General features: G+C 34.5%; 1 protein-coding gene across 5 annotated transcripts in view; it reads left to right on the forward strand.

Moving 5' to 3' along the window:
* LOC150094267 (DDB1- and CUL4-associated factor 6-like) overlaps window positions 1-25,346 on the forward strand; it is a 422,923-nt gene that overhangs the window by 365,481 nt on the left and 32,096 nt on the right. For all 5 annotated transcript variants that reach the window (XM_090411919.1, XM_090411918.1, XM_090411920.1 and 2 more), the window contains exons 15-16: window positions 7,351-7,477; window positions 16,456-16,612. In XM_090411919.1, coding sequence (XP_090268045.1) covers window positions 7,351-7,477; window positions 16,456-16,612 — 284 coding nt within the window. The remainder of the gene's footprint in view (window positions 1-7,350; window positions 7,478-16,455; window positions 16,613-25,346) is intronic.

The raw sequence follows: 25,346 nt of genomic DNA on the forward strand, positions 1-25,346 counted from the left end.
GGAACTGACTTTGTCTTCTTTGGTGCTGAACAACCGGCTTCTGTCCACTGTTTTGATTGCTGTTTGGATTCTGGTATGTAATATGAATCCAAGTCTCATCCATAGTAATAAATCAGCATACAAAATCAGTTTTATTTGTTAAAATAAAACTGATTTTGTATGCTGATTTATTACTATTTTCAATTTTATATATTGATATATCATCTTCAATGATATATCAATTTTCATTGATATATCATTTTCAATTCTTCATGCAAAATATATACTACATGTTCTTTTGAAATGCCTATAGGCTCAGCAATTTTAAGCACTTTGACTTGCCAGTAATCCAATCCCATATCGTGCACTTTATCAATGATTTTTGGTGTTGTTACACTTTTTTTGAACTGCCTTCATGTGGATCATCTTCAAGGCTGCTACAGCGATGTTTAAAATCGGTAGCCCATTTCTTCTTCTTCTTCGTCTATGATCTCTTGTGCTTTTAAGCATCAAGATTTCCATGCCGTCCTGTCCAAGGCTTGTTGATTTGCTTCTTTCCAGTTAATTCCCTTCTTTTCCAATTTTTCTTTAATTTCCTTTTGCCAACCTTTCCTGGGCCTGCCTATGTTTCTTTTTCCTATTTTCTGGCTTTCGTATATAGTTTTTGCTATTCTTCCTTCTTCCATTCGATTTAAGATGTCCAAACTACCTCATTTGGCTTGTATTATGAATTGGTTCAGAGGTGCAACATGAAGGCTGTCTCTTATAGTTTGATTTCTTATTCAGTCTAGTCTTTTTTTTTGTGCCACTTTCCTAAGATATTTCATTTCAATTGTTGTTTGTAGTATATTTGTGTTTCCTGTTGTTAAACACCAAGACTTGCAACTGTGTGTTAATGTTGGTACAAACACGGAATGGTACACTGCCATTTTGGTATTCTGGGTAACTTTTTTCTTATCTAGGAGTGGGCCTTTCATTGCATAGAATAGCTTTGTTCTCCCAGTTATCCTGTTGTTAATTTCTGTGTCTAGTCTACCATCTTCTTGTATACATGATCCCAAGTATTTAAAGGAGTGAACTTGTTCCAGTTTGATGATTCTCTATTTTTATTGTGTGTTTTGGTTGGTTTCTAGATATGATCATTGTTTTAGTTTTATTTATATTTATGGTCATATTCCTTTTCTTTGTTTCTTCATACCAAATGTTGATGTTGTACTGCAAATCTTCAGCTGTATTTGCTAGAATCACTACATCATCTGCAAAAGTCATATGTGAAATCCTAGTTTCTTTCAGTTTCCCATATCTTAGGTGGAATTTTTTTGTTTTTGTTTGGCATGCCTTTAAGTTTTCATCCATTACTATAATGAATAGAAGAGGCTGAGGATATACAGCCTTGCCTCACTCCTACATTTGTTTCAAATTCTTTTGATCTATTATTACAGGTTCTTACGTAATTTCTATTACTTTTGTAGAGGCTTTGTATGGCTGCTATTAAGTTATCTTGTAACTTGTTTTTCTTTAATGTTTGCCATAGTGTCTGGGAACTTGAAATCTATTAAACATGCATGTAGTTCTTTTCCATATTCCAATGTTTTCTCTGATATTTGTCTAAGACTGAAGATAAGATCCCGTGTGCTTCTATTTTTTCGAAAGCCATATTGCATTTTGTCCAGTGTATCCTCTATTTGGTTCCTAAGCCTCTCTTCTAAAATACGGGCATACAATTTTCCTGGAATGCTTAAAAGCAAAATCCCTCTATGGATTTCACATTTACGGTTATCTCCTTTCTCAAATATAGGGATTATTATTGCTACTTCCCAGTCTTTCAGAATAATTTTCTTTTTCCATACGACAATAGGTGTAAAAGAAATTTTATGGCTTTCATTCCTAAATTCTTTACTATTTCTGGTGTTATTTGATCATGGCCTGCTGATTTGCTCAGTTTTGTTTTATTTATTGCTGCTAACAGTTCATTTGCATGAATTTCCTCACTTTGATCTTCTATTTTGTTTGCATGTCTTGCTCTTAGGGTTCTATTTTTTTCCATGTCCTGCATCTTCCAATAATTCTTGGAAGTACTGTTTCCATCTTTCCATGATGTCTTCAGAATTTGTGAGTAACTTTCCATCCTTATTTTTTATAAACTTTATGGGGCATTCTTTCTCTGACCTCATTCTTCTTAAATATTATAGAAGAGTTTTTGGTTTCCTTTAAAATTTGTTCTAAAGTATGTCTGAAGTCTTCCCAACATTTTCTTTTCTCTTCTTTCACTAAGGTTTTAACTTTATTTCTTTGGTTGTTGTATAGTTCTCTATCAACCTACAGCTTTGATGTTATATATCTCTTCCACAATTGCTTTTTCTTTTTAATTTCTTCTTTTTAGTTCTTCAGTTCACAGGGTGTTTTATGTTTCTTCTGTTTATTATTTAATGATACACCACAAATTTCTTTGCTTGTTTCTAGAAGTGTTTTGAACTTGATAGGCTTTCTGCATCTTGGTCTTCATGTATCTCTTTTTCTACTTCTTTCATCTTCTCTTCTATTTTACTTTTATACACAGGCTGTTTCTTCTTTCTTTAGTTTGTAGTTCTTTATCTTAAGATTTATTTCCTTGCTACTTTTTCTACGTTTTTCAACTTTTATTTTATGGATCGTTTCCAATACTAATAAGCAGTGGTCACTGCCTATTCAGGATCTCTATAGACGCTTGCGTTTTTTGTATACTTCCAGTATGATCTGCTTATGATGGAGTAGTCAGTTATAGATTTTTCATTTCTACTGGACTCTTCTCTAGTAAACTTATGGATTTCTTTATGCTTGAACATAGTATTTGCTATTACTAAATTATTTATAAGGCAAAGATTTATTATTCTTTCTCCATCATTATTCTGGGTTATTTTTCATCAAGTAGATGAGGAAACACTTGTTTCATTTCCTCATCTACTTGATTTCCTACCCGGCCATTAAGGTCTCCTAGTAGTATGATATGCCCCTCAACTTCTTCAGTTGTTTTTTTGTAAGAGTTCGAAGAATTCATCTTTAATTTCTTTATTAGCATTATCATTTGGGCCATATGCAACAATTACAGTGAATACTTGGTTATCTGATTTAAAATCTATAGTTATTGTCAACAACCTTTCATTTATTAGTTGCCATTTAGTAATATATTCTTTGAGATCTGGTTTAATTAGTTTAATGCTACCCCTTGTTTTCCCCATTCTCTTGGGCTTACCCCTGAATAGAAAAGTATGTATCCATCTTTCATTTTCTGGCAACCTTGACCTTTCTTTTTTGTTTCTGTGACTGCTAGCAGATCCCATCTCGATTTTTTAAATTCATCTATTAATTCATTTTCTTTTCCATGTAGACTTTTATTGTTCCATGTTCCGTATCTGATGTATCTTTATCTTCGCTTTGTTGTTAACCATTTAGGCAGTTCGGCTATCTCTTGTTCTTTTAATGGGTGAAATTTTAAGGTTTGTAGGGGATTAGTCTTCAGCACCAGAGTCTGGTGGTGGGTCTGCCACCTTCGAGGTCCCCAGACCGGCCTATGAGAGAAGTGCTATCTTGTTGGTATGCACGAGGCATTTTATTTCCCTCCTACTCTTCATAGTAAACTATGATGAGCATTCCCTGATCCGCCACTAGGGGACGTGCCCGATGAAGGTTATAGGTGTTCCCACACAGGGCCCATTTCTTAATTGTTGAAAATTTTGAAAATAAACCTTCTTTTACAAAGAATTTTATAACCACACAATACTCAATTTTATCCATTTCAAGGGATACAGACAACACTTTTGCTTCAGACAGCTGTATAAAACAAACTACTTGTTAGAATGATTTGCAATTTCACATGGATGCTTATGACAGATGTATCAACTTAGAAAGAAAACAAAATCTTGCCGATAGTGTTGTCATCTATGATCGAGGCTGAGAACTTTTCAGACCACCCTCATAGTTGAGGTCTCACATAATAATTACCTGCCTTTCACTCATTGAGATTATTTGCTGATGCACACGTTCCTCATCATCCTTTACATCCCCTGGTCTATAAACACATCTAACCACATGTTTTGTTCTGTTGGCCACTATCTTGCACCAGATGGTCTCAAATATGCCATTTTCACTAGTCTGCAGTTAAACTGATACTCTCTCTCTCTCTGGTTGTTGTTCATTAGTTGCCATCAATAATACTCCCCCCCCCCCCCAACATTCTTTTCGCTCTGTACTTCCTGATCACACTATGCCCTTCACATTCTATCCCACTAACTATATCATCTTCTGTCAGCTCTGTCTCACTAATGCCAATAACCTTTGACCAGGATGAAATAGCCAATGTCAAAAACTCTTCCCCTTTGTTCCAAATGCTCCTGGCATTAGTGTACATAAAGTGCAAAAGCCCATTAGTCCCACCGCTGTCCTGATGCTTTACACTAACTATCCCCTTTTCGTTTGTTGCCTGCAATACTAACATGCATTTCATGTACATTCTTACACTCAACTGCCTCACTGTTATCTGTGTACCAATTCAACGGTGAAGTCCCCATAAATATATAAAGTGTAGACTAGAAAAAGTTATGAGTATTGTGCAAAAAGCTATCTCAGAGTATGAAAAGAAATTGCATTTACCATTAGCAGTTCAAAGAATTTTATCATTATACTTCACGTAAAAGAAAGAACGAATGTGGAAAAATAACCTTATTTGATTGCAAATGGTACCTTGATGTTAGAAATGTTGAAATTGTTCATATAATGAGTGCTCACTTTGCTAAGATCTATCAACCTGGTATATGTAACATGGCACACAGTATTACCACTGAATAGGTTCTAGGACTGTTGCAGAAACTAAGAATTCAGCAGCAGGGACAGATAATATATCAGTGTGTGTGTGCTAAAGGAATGTTCAGCCAAACTGGTTAAGTCGTTAACAATATTTGTATAATTTGAGTCTAAGCTCAGGAAAGATCCCACAGGAATGAAAAAAAAATTACTATTAGTATTTCTCAGGAGTTGTGATGAAGAATTTTAAGACATTGGTAAGAATTTGCATACAGAAATGGGTTCACAGATGGGCTACACTTTACCTAGAATAACATGAGTTTACTAAAGGGAGGTCTGAGCAATTTGGTCATATTTTATAATAATGTTATGGCTGAGTAGGATAAGAGGAATGGACAACTATGATGCTGTTGCACTTTGCTAAAGCATTTGATAGGATACCACATGAAAGCCTGTTGAATGAATTTGAGGATATGGGATTGGAATATAAATGATTTGGATAACCAACTTTCACCTTTGAATAGACTAGATAGTGGAGCACATATTTTTTCTAACAATCTTAAATGGATGAGATGGGAAAGAATTCTGAATCTCTCAGTTGATGAGAAGCCCTTCACTGGCTTGAAGAGAGTTTTGTCTCAACATCTTTTGGTGTGTAAAAGAACAACAATGCTACTCAGATGGGAATATATAGATCTGGTCATGGCTAGATAAATCCTTTCCTACCGGTGCTTGCACAGCCCATGGTAGGCATAATATAGATACTTCATGTAGAATTGTAGGTTCATAGTTGTGGATTCAGAGAGACTATGATACATATCACAATGTTGTTTTAGAACTCATAACATTAGAGTTGAAACACATGATGCAATATGTACCATCATCAAGAACTGATTAGAACATAAGAATCGGTGGTGAGAAAGCAGCCAGATATCATGACTGAGGTAGGCCTGATTCAAGTGATAATGGCTGTCAGTTAATGTTAGTAAGTGTAAAGTAATCCATCAAGAGATAGTAGTATTGTTGTCTAGGTTCATTCACCCAATCTAGGTGAATTCACCTAGATTGGGTGAATGAACATAAGATAAATTATTATGCTTCTAATCTGGATATAAAAAAAGACATTATTTAGAAAAATATGGTTCACTGCCAGCTTTTTTTTTTTGCCATAACCATCTCAGTTAGAGGTGTGAGGTGTGTAAAGTCCTATAAGAAAACACAGAGTTAGGTCTTAGTGCCCAAGACATTAAAAAAAAAAAAATTTTCCTCCTAGTCCTTTAAAGAACATTGGTTGCATGGAGGATGCATTAGTGAATGATGAACAGGACATACTTAACAAATACCTAGGAAAGGTATTTGTTAAGTATGCATGTCATTTATGTATGGCAGTTATTGCCTTAATGTTAGGATATTGTAACACAAAGAATTAAAAATAAAAAAGAAAAATGCTCCTTAGGGTACCCCAAAGATTAGTTCTTGGATCATTGGTGTTCAATCTGTGCATTAATGATGTTGGAAAGGACCTGTCAGAAGTCTGCTGATGATGCAAAGATAGATAGATAGGGCAATCAGGGATACTACTGATATACAGCACTTGATCTGAATTACATGGAAGGAACTGTGGGCAAATGATAATGGCTGTCAATTCCATATTAATAAGTTATAGTAATACGCTTTGGCATGAAGTTTCCATTTGCATGTTATATTAGTTGGATTATGCTTGGAGAAACAGATGAGGCCAGGAATCTTGAAATTATGGTGGACAGGAAGTTGAAGTTCAACTGTCACCAAGCAAAATTTGCAAATACAACTTAGAGAATAATTGCAATGCTGAAATAAACATTGACATCTAAAGATGAGGAAGTCACTTTGTCTATTTAAAGTCTTTGATATGACAACACCTGCACTGCTTTGTATCAGGATTTTGGAATGTGCCAGCCTGGTTGGCTGAGTGGTAAGCATATTCACTCTCCAGCCAAGAGGCTGTGGGTTTGAATCATGCCTAGGGCATTGATGTTTGTGATTGTCTGTCACCTTCATACATTCACCCAGACAAATATGTATACACTCTCCCAAGATGGAGTGTGTCACCATGGGAGAAGTAGACCTATTGGAAGTAATAAACAGCAGACCCTGCACCAAATGGGACATAATGTTAGAAAGAAGATCAGGATTTTGGAATGGGAATGTAGATTATGAGGACAGATTGAGAGTATGTGAACTGCAGATTGGTAAACATGAGAAAGAGGGTGTGATATGATGGTAAATATTCTAATAGGATATCAGTTGATGAAATTTTTCATCATGGGGAAAGGTTAAGAAAGAAAATGAGAAATGTATTTTTCTCTCATGGAGCAGTGAAAGAACAGTTTACCTTTTTGAAGTGGTGAGCACAGTGAGTTCAAGAGAAAGTATGATAGCCATAGTGGTGTATGGTCTCTCTTGATAAGTCCTTGACTCCCTTAAGGTGTATAATAATAAGAATGTTTCTCAAGTGTTTGTATTATTGAATTGATTTGCTGTTTAAACAGATGTTTTGCTCTATATACTATTATAGCAACCATTATTCAGTGTAAAGAATCTTCTGTTTAGTTCTTGCAGTCAAAAAAGTGAAGATGAACAGTCAGATGATACAGATAATGAAAAATTAGAGATGAGAAATGTACCACAGCCTAGTGTTAAGAGGAAATTCACAGGACACAGAAATGCACGTACAATGGTAAAAGTATAATCTTTTTCCTGGCATATATTATATAAATTAAATCTTGTTTCATACATATCTTACATATATATTAAATATGAGCCTGCTCAGTATGTATATTTTTAACCCACAAAGGAATACTTAAAAAATAAGTTTAATTTCTAATTTTTTAAATTAATGCGTGGTATTAAATAGTACACATTTGTCCAAAAAATGCATACAGGTTTATTTCATCTCTCTGTATGTGTGTGAGAGAGAGAGAGAGAGAGAGAGAGAACTAATTACAAAAGGTTATAAACATATAGTAGGAAAAAAAAATTAAAAAGGTTACTTGATTAAAAAAAAAAAAAGAGAGAGATTTTATTTACAATATTTTTTTTTTTTTTTGCCTTTCGCGTTATGGACATCTTTATTTTAAGGATTAACCAAGAATTCTGCTTACATGCCTTTGAACTTTTTAAGAAACTTAGGCTCCAGTATGCAAGATGATGGTCTCCCACTGGGTGATGAAATTCATCTATATTAATTCACAACAATTCTATGGGTATGAAGAGGTTTGAGCCATAGCCCCTAATGTTTGGATAGCAGTGATGTTATTCATTTGATTGAGCCCCTCATGAAATCTGTTTATTTTTCTTACTTTTAATGTGCAAAATATCATAATACTTTCAGTATGTATTAAAATTTCAACACATGCTATATGTGTGTTGATATTTTAAAGTATCTGTACATGTTTTTTATATCAGTGCCCACCACACACACAGAAGAAGTCATAAAACTTATAACATGATAGTCCCAGTGTGTAGGAAAAGAAAAAAGAAGGAATCTGTTGACATTCTTCTTGGTAGATAAAATGAAAAATAGGATGAGAGGTTGATTAAGTTTGAAACAGAATTGTTTATGGAGTTGACCAGCTGCTGTTCATGCTTTTCTAAATTTAGAGGAAAGTGAAGAAATGTTTCAGTGATCCACTGAAATGGTAACCATTTCAGTGGATCACTGCTCACAAAATATGTAAAAAGGGCATAATGCAGGACAAGAACATCTGTGAGAAACCGGGAGGGAGTCACTATGAAAGGGGTCATCTCTGAAGACGATTAGAGAGATTTTAGATGTACCACCCCAAATATAGTCATATATTCTGAGGTTGAGTGGATTGAAGATTTATGTAGTGTTAGGAGTTGTACACATGAAAAGTAATGAAGTCATTTTTGGAATCTTAGGAGACTGTGAATATAAGGTGTTTGTGCTAAGAAAGGTTAGGTGTATAAGTCAGCTGAAAAAGAGAAATCTGATCTTGACTGGAAAAGTGAATATTATCTAAGCCAGAAAAGGGGGGGGGGGTCTTTCTTACAAGAAATAAGACAGGACTGAGCTTGTAGTATTGAAGCTTGCAAGGCTATTCTTGTCCCTTTTGAAAATACCAAGAAACTCAATGTAATTACAACATTGGTTATGGAAGAACTTGAACTTAAATCTCTTGAACCAATACTGTAAGATTTGTCATATGAAGATGAATAATGGGTGTGCTTCAATCAGAAAAAAGGATAGGATATGAGATTAATGAAAACATTATTAATATATAGAAGAAGAAGAGTGTGATCTAAAGCGCAGATCTCTATACTTTAGAACATACATTGATGATCCTTCACATTAATGAACTTTTTCTTAAGATTTTTGATTTAACATAAAATAAATCAGAAATTTTAAAACTATTCATAATCAAATAAAAAAATGTTTTTTTTTTGTTTGTTTATTTTGCTTTTTGGGAAGAAATCTCTTACTGAATGAGTATTAACTTTCTATATTGTGAATTTTGAGATGATATATTTCTTTCAAAAAATATTTAACAATCTGTGCTGCATTGAAAAATATGTAACAGATTTTTATAAAATAATGGCTAGCCTGGTTTGCCAACCTTGAACAGGAAGAACATGTAAGTTAATCTGGTTTGAAGAAATACACATGCTACTATTTGTACAACAAACCAGTGCTGGATGAGTTGACCAACAAACTGGTTCTGTGCTTTGGTCATTATGTTGAACTGACCCATTGATAATATTCTTTGTGGTTCGAAAAGAGAAGATATTCAGCTGTTTACAGATGATGCAAAGTTGGAGAGAGTTATGGAGAAAAATTCTGATATGCTGTTCTTTTTTCAAAAGAATTTGAATATACTGCTAGATTAGTCCCAGAGGAGATGAGGGATCTTAGTATGAGTGGATTAATTGTTGAAATTCTTGCAAATATCATGACTTATAAAGGATTTCTGCAGTATTGAAAAGGACACTGATACATCATAAGAAAATTATTGTGAAGTATCACTCTGGAAAGTTTATCAAACCATTTTGGACCACAAAGTGCAGATGATTTTAATCTCATTCAATTTTTATATGTATTTATATTTGATAGCTTAGTGTAAATGTGTGATTGTACAGCTTTGTGGGTTTGTTACAGATAGTTTTTTTTAGCAAATTCTGAAGCACATTATACAAAAAATTTCAGTATGAACAAGATCCTTATTCTGCACAGCAGAAAGATCAGATGTAATTAAGGACTTGGATTTTTTAAAGAATGACTCATTGACATGAGAGTGCAGCATGTATACGTGGCAGAATATGCAGGATGTGTTTACAGGGAGACTCAACAGAAAGTGAGAGAAGGTATTGGTTTGTAGAAAGTGTGATATTTTGTTGGACTATGAATTATGAGTGAATGCAAAACAGAATGAAATAATGAAAACCTAATGTGGTTGCATGTGCAAAAGACTGTATAAATCATGGGATGAAAGCGAATGAGACTGTGGAAGTGTACAAATGTACAATGAAAAAGCAAGTGAGACTGTAGAAGCAAAAGAAAGTCAAAAGCAAACAACAGTGTGAAAGTTAAAGAAATGAATATCAGAATAAAAGGGTAGCAAAAAAGAGTCAAATTGCCATGCTGCAAGATTTGAAAAATGAATTGATCAGAATGAGACATGCTCAGAACAATTAGATGTTTGGTGGGGGAAAAATGGAAGAGTGCAGATGGATAGAACTAACTTCAGTTAGTGAACAAGGGAAGGGTGATCATTATGGTAACATAGATTGGAATGAAGAGATAGCATTTGATAATAAGGAAAATGAATTTATTTAGAGACAGTTTTAGGCATCCAAGAATCAAGTTTTAGATCTGATAACTTCATCAGATGTTATTGTGAGTGGGATATCATATTACAGTTGATGAGAGTTATCAAGAACATATGTTAGAAGCTAAATGGAGTGAAACAGCACTGAGAATGGTAATAATCAGTTGCACAAAGAATATAAAGAGCAGGCCTAGAAGGTGACTCAGTTGGTAAGGACAACAAAAGTGCAATAGGAGCAGAAATTAGCAAATTAGGCCCAGACGAATTCTAGACTCTTTTTTTTTTTATGTATGACAAGTAGAAGGCAGAATGATTATGACAGGATGATGATAATGGTTGGCAACAGTAGATTGGTAACTGCTATAGAAGACATAGTTGAGGTATTCAGTGAGCAGTTCATTAGAGTGTTCCTGAAAACTGAGGAAAAACCTGTTGTGAGTTCACTGTATGAAAAAATTCACTATCTTCCATTTTAGAACTTGATGAAACTGCCATATTAATCTATTAACAATAACTTTAAAAAAAAAATAGAATCCTAAAATAATTTCTCTGTTTGCCTGATTCTGGTTTACAACCAATTCACTTGATTCGCTCAATTTACTTTCAAAGTTCTTGGGATCACCTTTTTTTTTTTTTTTGATACTCTTACAAAATTTAATACTTAATATTACAATTTTTATTAGTGAATTCAAATCCTGCCAGCTGCGCCATTTTGTTGGATCCTAATTCGTCTTAACCTTTATTTTGGATCCGACTTGTTATTTACTATGATGTTCTTAAACAAAATAGAAGGTTGCTAGTTGATTTCTAATTCAAATATAAAGAAAATTTATATTTAAAGACTGCACCACTTTATATCTGAATTAGTTCAAGAATTGAAGATAAACCAACTTACAACTATCTCTCCTTTCAGGTGTTAATATTATATATACTGGCCGAGTATATTTAACTTAATTTTCCCGCTTTTGGTTCGAATATTTTATGAATGGTGCAGTAAAAGAGATTCAGGCAAAATACAACTTTTGATTAACAAAAACAAACATTTAATTTAGGATCGCAATTTATACGCATGAGTTCAAATCACTAATTAAGATACTACAAACACTTCAGCTCTTCTGATAATACAGTCATACAAACTCTAACAAGATAAATCTGTTATCTCTATATTACAGACTTCTCACAGTTCCTTAAATTCCAAAATACAATAAAATCGCAGTAACACCGCTTTACAAGTAAACACCTTCAAATTTTCGCTTCAGTTAATCTTCGCGATAGTTACTGTTAACATAAGGAAATTCTGGGATGAAACTCGCACACATCTCTATATAGGAAAACTAAAGGTTGGAATAATCTTACCGATGATCTTCTATCTTCATCAATTTATACACAAACACTTTTTATAACCGCAAACACTTTTAACAATAAACAGCACTCATTAAAATAAATCTTCTAAGCATTAACTGAATTAATTCACAGGCACAATACATATAATCAGATGTTCTTGTATGAAGCACTACTGATCACTCTTGAATTAGGGCAATACACAATAATTCCTTAACTTGGGGTTTTATATATACAGATGTTCATTCCTCCGGCATTCAAATAATTCCTTAGGCACTATAATTCTAAACACCGCTATCATTAAACACAACCCTGTTGCCTCTATTTATTCTCTAGTTACTTTGTACTATGCTTCACGTTTCAGTGTGTCCTTGAAAGGTCGGTCCTGAAAATAAATCTCAACTAAAGTATCGCTAGTCATTCAGTAGTCACTCAGCTATCTTCCGTTGCTTTATTTGTTATTCAGAAACTTATTAGCTAACTGCTTCTCAACTTGTAGACTTTATTTAGTTGCTTGAGTGACTTGCCGACTCTATTATCGCACTGTGATTGCTGAATGCTGAATGCCCGATTCCAACCTAATGCCAATCTCTCTCTCTAATAAATCTCTAATGCCCTAATCTCCTAATTCTTTTTTTTTCCAGCGTTCCTCCCTTTTTATATCCATTTTTCCTGCCTAAATTCTTCTCGAGATCTCTTTAACTTTCCAGTAAACTTTCAGCATTTTCAATAAACCTCCTCTTCACGTTCTGTTCCAATTCTCGCGCTCGCTTACTTACATGCGTCTCCATGACAACAAAACAAAACATAAATAAAATTGAGCTATTACATAACGTTAAACTTTCACAAACAGGAATAAATAAAGAATATTTATATTTCAATTAATGCGCAGTTAAATTATCAAATAGAAGTTCTTATAATATTAACATAGTAATAAATAAAATAGCTTAATAATATTTAATACAGTCTTTTCATTATTAATACATATATCTTGATTAAATAATTAAATATTAAATAAAGTTAAAGGTAGTTATATGAATATTAATTTGTGAAATAAGTTGTTTACATTAAATAATATTTACAAGTCTAGCTTTTGTGATGGAAGATCATGTTGGATTCTGAAGCAAATAATAATTACTCTAATCTCTACATAATCAGAATCCAACATCCTCATCAGTGTGAAATCATGAGAAGCTAAGTATAAATGAAATGAGAGAAGATAGCTTTGAGCAAACATGAGGTATATGAAGAATTAAGTATCTTGATGGCAGTTACACAATAGGATTTGATGACAATTCTTAAGAGAACATTCTAGGGAGTTGGTAACAGCCTTGGCATACCTGTTTAATAAGAATTACAACAGCACAGATCCCAAGGGAGTAGAAAGAAAGTAAAATTGTTCCACTTCATAAATTTTAGGCCAGTCTGATTATTTAGTTGTAGTTAAGGTGTTGGAGAGACTGGTGAGATCTAGGATATAGAAGTGGGTTAATGGCCATGGTATTCTCTGTGATTGTCAATATCAGTTTGTTAAAGGCAGATTACATTTTACCAATTTACTTAGGTACTATAACAAGATGATCAATGCATTGGACAAGGGAGATGCATATACAGTGGTATATGTAGATTCTACAAAGGCTTTTGGTAGATTATCAAGTTGGTAACTAAATTGGAGCAGATGAGATTGACTGCTACATCAATGAGATGGACAGGTGACTGACTGTCAGACAGATATCAGAAAGTTGTGTATGGGTGAGGGGAGTATCAGGCATTGATCAGGCATCATATGGATTATTGTCCAAAGAGAAAAGTCACTAATGCGTATTGCATGGTTCTGTTTCGAGGCCTTGTTGTTTAATTTATATGTTAATGACAATTAGGGTACTACATGTAACTAAAGATATACAACTGTTTGCAGATGTTGTGGCTTACAGGAGACCTTGAATAGTTGTTTGAGTGGAACTATCAATTCAGTGTTGCAAAGTGTAAGATTCTGACATTTGGTAGGCAACAATGATATTTAAAGTATACACTTGGTGGGGAAAGTTTGAAGAAGGTTGACGAGACAAGAAATCTGGGAGTAGTGGATAAAGACCTAAAGTTCAGGGGTCATATGGCACAAGTTGTGAAGTCATCAAATCAGGTTATGGCAGTGATGTGGAAGAGATTGTCATAATATGCAGAAATAAAGAGAGAGAGAACATGGTTCCATTGTCTAAGACCTTGATCAGGCATCATATGGATTATTGTGCACAGATTTGATCATCTGGTTTTCATGATGATGAGGATATATTTGAAAGAGTTTAGAGAAGATGAACTAAGGTGGTAACTGATCTTTGGAATGTGGTATGAAGACAGATTGAGGGAATGTAATTTGTAAAGTCTTGTAAATAGGAGGAAGATATGGGATATGATTGAGACATTTAAGTTGGTAAAAGTAGTTGTTTCTGGATTAATGTAGAAGAAATTTTTCATAGAATGGAAGAGGTATATGAAGAATAAGAGGCCATACCTGAAACTATATAAGGAGGATATGAGCAAGGAAGTTAAAGCAGCAGGTTCTTTGCAGGACAAGTAATTGGTGAGCGGAATGCGTTGCTTGACAGCATTTATGAATTTAGAAGTGTTGAAGGAGTTTAAATTACAGTTTGATGAGTTGTGTGTGTGTCTTCTGTGATAAGTAAGTCTTGACTTCATGGAGGTCTGGTGTTAATAATGATATATGTATATACAGTGATACCTCGGCTAACGAAGATAATTCGTTCCTGAATCACATTCGTTAACCGAAACGTGATTTCCCGTAGATTTCTATAGAAAATCGTTTAATTCATTCTGGATGCTGCCTACTATTTAAAGATAAGTTTTATAAAATAGTAAAAAAGCACACTATAAAAGGGGAAAACTCACCAAAGGCTGAGATGAACAGCTATCCAATTGGATGAAGGCGAATGGAAAGTAGAATGAAAAACTGACGATCTTTACACTCTTATATACACTTTATTAAACTGAAAATATGTACACAATGTTTTTCAAAGTTTATTCAAGGTAAGTCTCTTCTTCTTCAGTAGCTGGCCTCTGTCTCTTTGCTAAAGAAGAAGTAAAAAATATGTCCAAAGTTGATTGAACTTCTCTTTTTTTCAGAATGTTTTTAAAGTGATTAAGACACTTCTCTTCAACCAAGGCACAAAGTCTGTTCATTTCAGCTTTGTTGGGATGCCACTTTGTAGCCAAAGACTGAAACTCTCCCCAGTAGGGCAGCATTTTTTTAATGTTACCTGTTGGCATTCTTCCCTTTTTATTGCTGTCCTCCTCCTTTGATGAGCACTCTTTATCTTCCTTGTCTCTTTCCTGATTCAGTTGCTTTTTCAACTTTTCAATATCTTCTGTTGTCAGATCTTTTGAGTGTTCTTCAACTATTTCTTCTACATCTTCTTCATTTACCTCCAAATGTAATGCTTTGCCCAAGGAGACTAACTTATCTACAATGTTATCCTCTCACTTCTCACTGTCTCGAACATAAACAACCCAGTCAGGTCCGAAAAACACTGAAAAAAACTTCGTTGGCCGAAAAATTCGTTAGCAGGGTCACTCGGCTAATGAGTGATCCTGTATATATATATATATATTTTTTTTTTTGGAGCTTCCATAGCTCAGTCAGTGTAGACAAAGCCCTTTGGTCGGAAAGATCTGGTTTCAATTTCTGTCCATGATGTGAGGAATCTTTATCTGGTCTCTTTCAACTAAAGGTGAGTTAACCAGTCTCACACAGAAGTGGAGCCCCCCCCCCCAGTGACTCAGGTTTTTCATCCCTCAAAACAGGCAAACCACTCCCATGAACACACACTGCTACAGTCATAAAAAATATACTTATGGCAGGGAAGCAACGGGAAACCACCTAGCTTCATAATCATCTCCCTGGTATAGTTGTGTATTGCTGCCCTACCAGCCATAAAGCTGAAGGGAATAGACATATATTTTAGTGGTAGATATAGACACACTGGAGATTATTCAGAGGCAAGTAACTATTAACTGTATCATGTTGGCTATAAAGGTAGATAATGGAAGTATGAATTGTAGATCTTGATGAATAGGAGGGAAGAGTGATACATGATTGTGATGCATAAATCATTTGCAAAGAGCATGTCAGACAGATGTATTGGAGCTGTTTGTGTGAGTAGCAGGAGTGGAATGCATTGCCTGAAGTGGTGCTAAGTGCACCACCATTTTAACAAGTTTAAGGTGGAATATGGCATAAACTGTATTGTGATTGCCAAAATGAATTTCTAAAATGAGTTTTGTAATTCCATCATGGTATAGAATAATAATAAGGATCTGTATTTAAGTTTTGTACATCTTGCATGTTTTTGATTGTTAGGAGAATTTATTAAGTTTGTTCATGGCATAATGGCCATAACTTCTCATATGCTATTTATAGGTTTTATGTTGAGACTACTTATCCTAGCTTAGTAGCATTTAATGACTTAGAATAATTTGAAACTGTATTTATTTATTTTTTTTTTTTTTTCAGATCAAGGAAGCCAGTTTTTGGGGTACTAATTATGTGATGAGTGGATCAGATTGTGGTCACATATTTATTTGGGACCGTTACAGCACAGAACTGGTTATGATTCTGGAAGCAGATCGCCATGTTGTAAATTGTTTACAGCCACACCCTTTTGATCCTAGTATGTGTTTGTATTACTAATAGAGATAGATCAGAGAGATATTTTTGAAGATGGCTATGCACAGTATTTAGCAAAGTGTTTTATATAGCATAACCATTTCTACAGTCTTTTTTAGCAGTAATCTTTTTCTCATGTAGTCATGGAAAAAATTTTGCAATGTACATTCTTGGACACTTGAACGATCAGATTTTTATAATTATTTGCAGATAGGAAAATGTGATGTATTTTCCTAATTGTATAGAGGAATAATCATAATTATAAATATAACTTGATATCTTATACTTTCAGTTATAACCATTTGATTTTATGCTAATTTTTTAAATGATTTACTGAAGATTACATTGAAGAAACTAACTAGTAATCAGAACTAAGCTAGTAAGCTAAGAAAAATAAACTAGTAATCTACAGATTACTTAAAAGATGCTACTGAAACTCTACTAGTACAGTATTCAATCCATACTAAAAGGATATATTTTAGGCTAACAATTTTACAGAATAGTTTCCAGCTAATGTAAGTTATTTGAAAGATGACTAAAATACTTTATGCATTCTGTATTATTATCTTTTTTTTTGGGATGAGTGCTTGGAGATGTCACATAATAATAATTAAAGCTGCTTAAATTAAGGGGATATTAAATCCCACATAGTTTTAAAACCGAATAAGAAACTCAAAGATTGGAATCAGAGAGTTTCTTGCCGAATATAGTAAACTATAAAGTATTGGCGACACTAGCGTTAGCCAATGCAAGTGATCCTAGTACGTAGTACAATACTGGGCAACTCGTTGCAAAGGTGGGGAAGTTCATTAAAGCTGCTACTTATTTGTCTATCATCATTGTGACAATTTACAGATTGACTAGTTGGTAATACAGTCTGGATATTGAGATGTTCTTAAGTGCCTGCTAGCTGGTATGTCAGTTACTACTGTATTATGTGTGCTCAATTCAACCAAGTTTTAGAATATTGGTCAGTTTTTTTTTTAGTTTCATTCCAGAAGGAGTAAAAGTGAAAGAATGTGTGTGTGCAGAGTATGCTATTTGAATATGAATATTTATGTGTTTTAGCAAATCTGAATTTAATTTCCAGTATTAAGCCCACATAAGTTGGTAGAGTTACATCATCAGGGTACAAAACTTGTATAAAAAACTAGAAAAAAATTAATTACACATAGCAGATGTTATCAGAACTTCAAAACTAATACACACAAACAAAGTAACCAGGGGGGGGGGGACATTGTATTAATTAATATGTGCATGTGGAACAATGCTAGTTGTTGCTGTCACATTCTATGCATGGTTTCATATCCCAGGTTTGCAGTTGTTAGATGTTTGATGAAAGCTGATCAAACTAGGTAGGATTAAACTTTGGTTTTTATTACATGGTATGGGGATACAGAGCATTTCTGATGCTTCTTTAAACTTTCTTGTAAAACAATTATGATCAATATATGACATATCTGTTTCTTGCCATACTACTTGGTGGCCTGTTTTTTTTGCTGTGTGAAAAAGCTAATCTTGATTTTTGCTGCCTTCTTTTCTCAGCCTCTTTTACATGTTCAGACATGTCAATCTCCAGACCATTCTGTCTGGCCTACATTGCAAATGCTACAAGAGCATCCATTTTGTAAACTCCTAGTATTTTCATGGGAGGATGCAGAGGCTTTGGTTGAAGTAAGGACTTCAAGATCTTATACATTACAAAAAAAAAAAAAAAGTCACTTTAATCATGAAGCAATGTCGCAACTTTATCTGTAACATTCTTGATATAAGGTAAAGTAATCGCATTTTTGAAATCTTGTTTAATTTAAGAAGACATTAGAGACATATCAAGAAGTTTTGTTTTGGTTTGTACCCATTGAGGTTGAGAGTGTGTCTCAAGTAGTGCTTCACTCCTTTTTTTCTGATTTTGAAATGTTGTAGGCTCTATCTTGTAATGTTTTAATTGTGCTTATCTTTTGTAATGGATGGTAGTGTGAAGTAACATGTAAACATTTTCCAGTTATGATAGGTTTTCTGTATACTGAAAAGATTAATCTTTTTTCTTCATTTACTTTGAGAAGGATGTCAAGGAACAATAATTTTTTGCGATGTTCCAGTTCAAGAGTGAATTTTATGTTTTGTTGCAAGCTGTTCAGATAATATTTAAATTGAATTAAGTTGTCTGTTGTTCCCAACCAAATGACAAAAATGTCATCAATATAATGCAGCCAAGTTTTTTTTTTTTTTTTTTATAATAATTTTCAATAGCATTCTTTTCAGAGTTATCCATAAAAAGATTTGCTAGAGCTGGCAACAGGGAGGATCCCATGACAAGTCCTTCTGTTTGTTTTCAATATTTATCCTGAAATGTGAAGAAAATGTGTTCCATGCAATGTTTAAATAGTCTGTGTTTGGTGGAAAAAGTTTTTGAAGACGATCCACGGTGTCATTCCTAGGGATATTGATGAACAGACTGGCAATCTCTAAACTAGCTGGGATGTCTGAAGGTTCTTTGCTCTCCTGTTGACCTTTCTTTATTAAAGTTATATTTTCTACTTTCAGATAATTAAATAGCTGATATGAGATTGTATATGTGTGAACCAAAACTTAGAACTGCTAGAGATTAGCAGAGATCCTGACAGCCCCTATTTGACTTGAAGCCAGATTATTCTTCTCTAAGTTTCTCTCGCATTTTTATTATCCTATTCTCAAGCATGCTCATGTAAATCTTACAACATTCAGTATGGAAATTCCTCTGTGACTTACATATTCACTTCTTTTTACACTGGTTTTTATAAATTAAGGAACAAAGAGGAAAATTGTCATAAGAGGAAAAGGAAAAAAAAAATGAAAGTCAAGTATGTTATGTAAAAAGTTACACTGAGTTCTGGTTAACGTATGCAAATGAGTTGCACTGTCAACAGTATATACAAATGAGCCACAGCATAAAAGCAGGCATTTTGGGTTGGTTTTACATGGCAATGAAGTGAGAACAAGACATTTCATGATAGTGCTATAAGCCATATTGGATATGGCTGTAAGTCATAATTTAGTTGATGAATTCAGGTGGTGAGCCATCGTAATACTAGGGTTACATCTGGTATTATCTCCTCGTTGACCAATGCTATTTGATTTAGTGGTCACCCCTTACCTTAATATATAAGTTGGCCTCTGTCTGCTATCTTTGACCCTTATATATCCCCAAATCGTCTGCCTAACATTTGAGTATATGATCTTACTGCTAATCTGACAATCTCTAAATTTTGGGCCCCCAGAAAATACTTATTCCCTGATCTCTAAGTCATCCACATTCGCCCAGACAAATTTATTTCCTGTGCCAGCCTGGGCTTTAAGGACAGAGTCAAACTCAGCCTAGGATGGTTATAGAGTATCAGATGGTACTAATATAATTCGCTTGAAATCAGAAGCTTTTCTAGTCTGTTTGCAGTCGTGCCCCTTTTCCTTTCTTACTTAGGATGTCACCGCGCACGTATGATCACCAGGTTCGTATTTTTATGAAGGGTCTAGGTCAGTCTACATGGTCAGAAAAACAAGCATGAACGGTAACATACAAGTTTAATGAATTCATAATTAATTACAATACAAAGACGAAATTGATGTTAATGTTAGGTTAAAACTCTTATGTTTCTCTCATTCTCCCATTCTTAGATAAACATGGATTTCTTAATCTTTACAACACTATTCCTTCAACTTATCAAATATTTGGTTTACAACTTAATAGAAGCCAGCTAGGTATTTGGCACATTATTGATCTCCCTCAAGTAGATCATGACAGAATCTCTAGTAAGTTAATATAGAGTCATACACACATATATTAATTCTTCATGCCTATCCTTATCATAAATTCAAGATACACTTTCTTCCGTTTCTGTTAGTCAAGTTCTCTAAAGGGCTAGAATATGAAAAAGTACTTATCTACTCTATCTTAGGTTCTTTCAGGATTTTCTTCGTTCTTCCTTCTTGCGAGGTTCTGGCTGCCTTGGTTCTGTTGCCACGTGGGAATCACGTGCTCTCCCTGGATCGGGTGCTCAATTTCTTTACTAAGGATTTACGTCGATGCTATTCCTTACTGATGGCCTGTGCTCAAAGTTTGCCATGTTCTGTGGCAGTGCCATACTGGGATTTCTCAAAGATCAGCTCTTAAAGATAAGAACTGAAACACGATGACCACTTGAAGCACACGGTGAGAATACAGGAACAAACGAAATGAGGGGGTTTTCAATTCTGTGTTGCAGGTTTTATACGCTCCCCATGAGCGCCACCTTTCCGAGTTTGATTTCTCCTTTCGCCCTTTCGATTCGTCCCCGACTGGGTGACTTCACCGTTCCTCATACGGGGCTTTCCAATTCTGGGAATGCATGCGTCGATGTTTTCTCAGAGGTAGCACCCACGGATGCTTACGCTGCTATTGTAGTATTGGGTGACCTTTGCCCCTTCATATCAAATTATTGGCATTCTTTCACCTGTAGAAATTCACTGATAATCACTCTCATGTGAGCCCTTTTTGTTTGACTTACAGTTACAATAAAGTACAAACATACTAACTACAATACAAACAGTTCTTATTCTAATTTGCCAGTTGTTATTTCTTTTAAGACAGTTAAATTGTGCCAAAATGATAAGTATGCTCATTTAATGGATATCTTCTGTTAGACTCTGGAAAGGTGACGTCATTTAGAATGAGGTCGCCCGTTTCAGATCTTACACTAGAGGCCAACCAAAGTCAGAAAAAGGTAGCCAGATGGTTACACCTGAGTCACTCTATGGTTCGGAGATTGTAGAACCAGTTCCAACAGTCACAAACAGCATCCTGGAGATACAGTGAAAGAAGGCTGCAGGCTAAACCATAGTAAGTGACCAATATCTCTTATCTACTCACCAAAACAGGAGTTCTATGCCAAAATCAGGTACAAGTGGGTTCACACTAGCTACAGGAACATTGTTATCTACTTCCACTGTGTTCAGAAGGCTTCACAAAGGTGGCAACCATTGGTCTGGATGCCCTATCCCCATTACAGAAGAAGTTTGAAAAATATGGCAGGCTCCATGTCATCTGGACCGAGACCAGTGGGGATTGGTATTGTTTACAGACGAGTCCCAATTTATTCCAAAAAGTGATATCAGGCATGCTCTGATCTGGAGAGAACAGGAAGATGTTATTATCCTTCTAACGTTCATGAAAGGGATACTTATGTGGAGGTAGTGTGATGGTTTGGAGCCATCTTGTTGATTGGATGCACTGACCGGTTCTGCTTCCTAGCAGAACCATGAATGCTGCAACTTAGAAGCAAAGTCCAGGATCCCTATGTTCATTCTTATGTGGGTGTGATTGGAAGAGACATTTATCCTGCAAGATGATAATGCTTGTCCTCATTGAGCAAAGATTGTGGATCAATCTTTTTAAGAAGAGATAGTCATATATATATATAGACTGACTGACCAGGTCTCTTGATCTTAATCCTGTTGAGCATGTCCAAGATGAGATGCTTTAAGTAGAAGTGTTAGTGCTTTCGACTCCCTTCCCCAAACTTAGAGAGAGTTAGGACTGCTTTGTAGAACCAGTGGTTGTTATTATCAATATTGTAAACAGTATGAAACATCATTGTGAATACTGTGAGGCAATGTTCCATCTAAGCTGTCCACATGTTCATGCACACACACACCTAGTAACACACGCAAAAGTACACGCGCAAAATTTTTGCTTTCACAATTTCTAATTCACAGTCAATCATTTTGGAACATATTATAAAAACGAATTAGATAAATCATACTCATCACTTATTGTATTTGGTAATTTTTCCAGTGTCTCTACTCCAGTATTACTCTGACCCATTCCAACTTAATACATTCTAATTAGTTGCTTTTAGCCTGCACAGTGTGGGCAAACTGACACATCACCAAGTTTTGGAGGCATATTTATTTAGTGTCGACTATCTAGATCCTAGACAGTTGACAAATAGTAAGACAATCAGCAAACTTTTTCTGAGCAGGGCCAGACCATTAATATTTTATGCTTTGCTGACCAAAGAGGTAAAATCCAGAATATCATGTAAATATGTATTATGATTTAAAAAAAAAAAATTTTTAATTTTGTTTTCTCTTAATAGAATACTGAATATAATTGCAAAGCATATGTATGTGAAATTACTGAAACATACTGAATTCTTTTTTATTTGACATAATTACGCTTAATTGGAATTCAGAGTTATTGTTCGAAATCATCAAAATCGATTGCAAATGCTCATCAGATGGGACTGATCTGTAATGAGATTTTACATATTTCATCTTAGGAAATATCTTTTCTGAGCTACAGAATTTGAATGTAACCAAATATGTACTAATATTCACTGACATAAATAAACTCCTGATACCTGCAAATAAGAAGCATGATACACTCAAAACCCTATCAGGTTAACACAGCAAGTATGAGTGGCATCAGTGACAGCATGCGGTGACGAGAGTGCAACATAGTCACTGCCACAATTTCTTTAGTGCCACCTTTGTGGCACTAAAGGGATGATAGATAATATGCAGAAATGGACATGGCTATGCCACATTAACATTATGCCATGGATACTGAAATAGCGTTTTCATAATTCTCTCATGAAATTCATTTAAAAATCATACTCAGCTCATAGGTCATACAAAAATAGGTGCAGGCCAGAGTTTGCTGATCCCTGGTCTAGACAGTACAGTTACTTGAACTCTTGCAAACGGTGTTGGATTTTTGTAGCTATGAAGATTTAAGCAAATTAAAAGGCATAGAATTTCCTATTCTAGAACTTGACATAATTTGTTCATAAACTGCATGTATGTGCAGTATTTAAGTAGCTGATAGGGTAAGCATTTTTTAGGTTCTTCTTATAGAAATATTTAACATGTAATGTACAATATCTTTTAATAAAGATGTTGCCACCAATTTTAGACTATATGAAATTAAGAGTTTTTGGCTTGTGACTTTTGCTATTGTGTGCACAAGCTCAGCCTGCACAGTGATTCTGAAACTTCTGCACAAAATGCTTTTCTTGCATACATGGGCTGGAAAAATTTGAGGAAACATTGCTGTGAGGGGGGGGGGGGGGTGACTACATTTTTATTTCAGCCACTTTGAAAATCTCATTTTGACCTCCTGTTTGTGACCATTGTTTTCATGTACCTATTTGTTGCTGATTTAAACTGTTACAATTTTTTTTTCCACATCTCATATCATACTGCTTTTCACTGAATTTCATAAAAATTCATCATACAGTTTTTAAGTTATCGTGATTTTTCTCTTTGCTTCTTAATTTATGGTGACTAGTGTATAAGATAATACTATGAGAACTCTACTCCAGCCATCTGGAGTTCAACTTCTAACCAGGCCTTCTGAATTATATGATGCAGCCATTGTAAAATTTTTATATCTATATATTAGCATTTCTCATTAAATATTATTACTCCATATACATAAACTGCCTTATATTATACATTTCAAAATTTTTATAGCTTTTTCTAACTCAATTATTGATATGTATTCTTGACTGGGATCCTGTTGATATTTTCTGCCACTGTTTTTGTCATTTCTTGTTTGATTTTGCAATCTTTCAAAGTAACTGTTCCAGGCATCTAGTATGTTTTTATCTTCAGTTTATTTACATGTCACTTTTGTCATCTCTGATTCCTTTTACAGTACTCCTTTTATAGCTCTGTTGAAACCACTACAATATATGTGTTGCAAAACTAGTTGATATAATTTTCTCTGGTATATAGTAACAACAAACAAAATATCCTTATTATTGTTGTAAGTAATGTTTATCGAATTTAGTTGCTGTGATACTTCTTGCTCAGTCTCCTCATGTCTGAGGACTCTTGGACCTAGCCACAATTTCTCTCTATTTCTTTCTGTCTTTTCTTGCAGCAGTGGCCAACTCCACAGTAAGTCTGGTGATCTTTTTAATCTGGCCCAACCATCTTTGTTTTGGGTGTCCTCTTTTTCTTTGTTCTTCCACTTTGTCCTGGATGATAAGTTTTTCCAGGTTATCATTTTCACATCTTGAAATGTGACCGAAATATTTGAAAATTCTTTCATTTACCATGTCACATAGCTATCTCTTGATTTTTAGTTGACTTATTATACTTTCATTAGACTTTTTGTCCATACAGAAGACTCTCAACATCCTTCTCCAGCATCTTGAAGCTGTTTATCTTGTCCATATCTTTCTTGTTGAGTGTCCAAGATTCAGCACCATAAACCAGTCTTGATTTAGTGGTGATAGAAATGTTTCTGTCTTTCCATATTTTCTGCAATTGCACCATTGCTGACCTCACCATGGTAATTCTTCTTTTAATTTCTGGTTGACATCTACTCTTGATGCTTATTAGAGCTCCAAAGTAAATGAATTCATCCACCTTCTCAAAGTCAGTGTTGTGAGCAAAATTGTCATTTTCATCTATGGCCATGTATTTTGTTTTATCATGGTTAATTCTTAAACCATATTTCAGGTTTTTCCATTCAACTCTTTTTCCATTCAACAATGGAGAACTGGAGGGACTCCAGTTCTCCATTGTTGCTGGCAATAAGAACAGTATCGTCAGCATACCTAAGATTATTTATCTTTTTGCCACCAACTGAGAAACTACTATTGTGTCTGTTAAGTGTCTGCCTCATGATGTATTCTCCTTAAACATTGTATAGATCAGGGGAGAGTGTGCATCCTTATCATATATTTGGAGTTTATTAAGGTATTCAGTAGTGT

The sequence above is a fragment of the Typopeltis vanoorti genome, chromosome 22, assembly GCF_054136105.1.
Source record: "Typopeltis vanoorti isolate ZY-2024b chromosome 22, IOZ_Tvanoo_1.0, whole genome shotgun sequence".
NCBI classification, from domain to species: domain Eukaryota; kingdom Metazoa; phylum Arthropoda; class Arachnida; order Uropygi; family Thelyphonidae; genus Typopeltis; species Typopeltis vanoorti.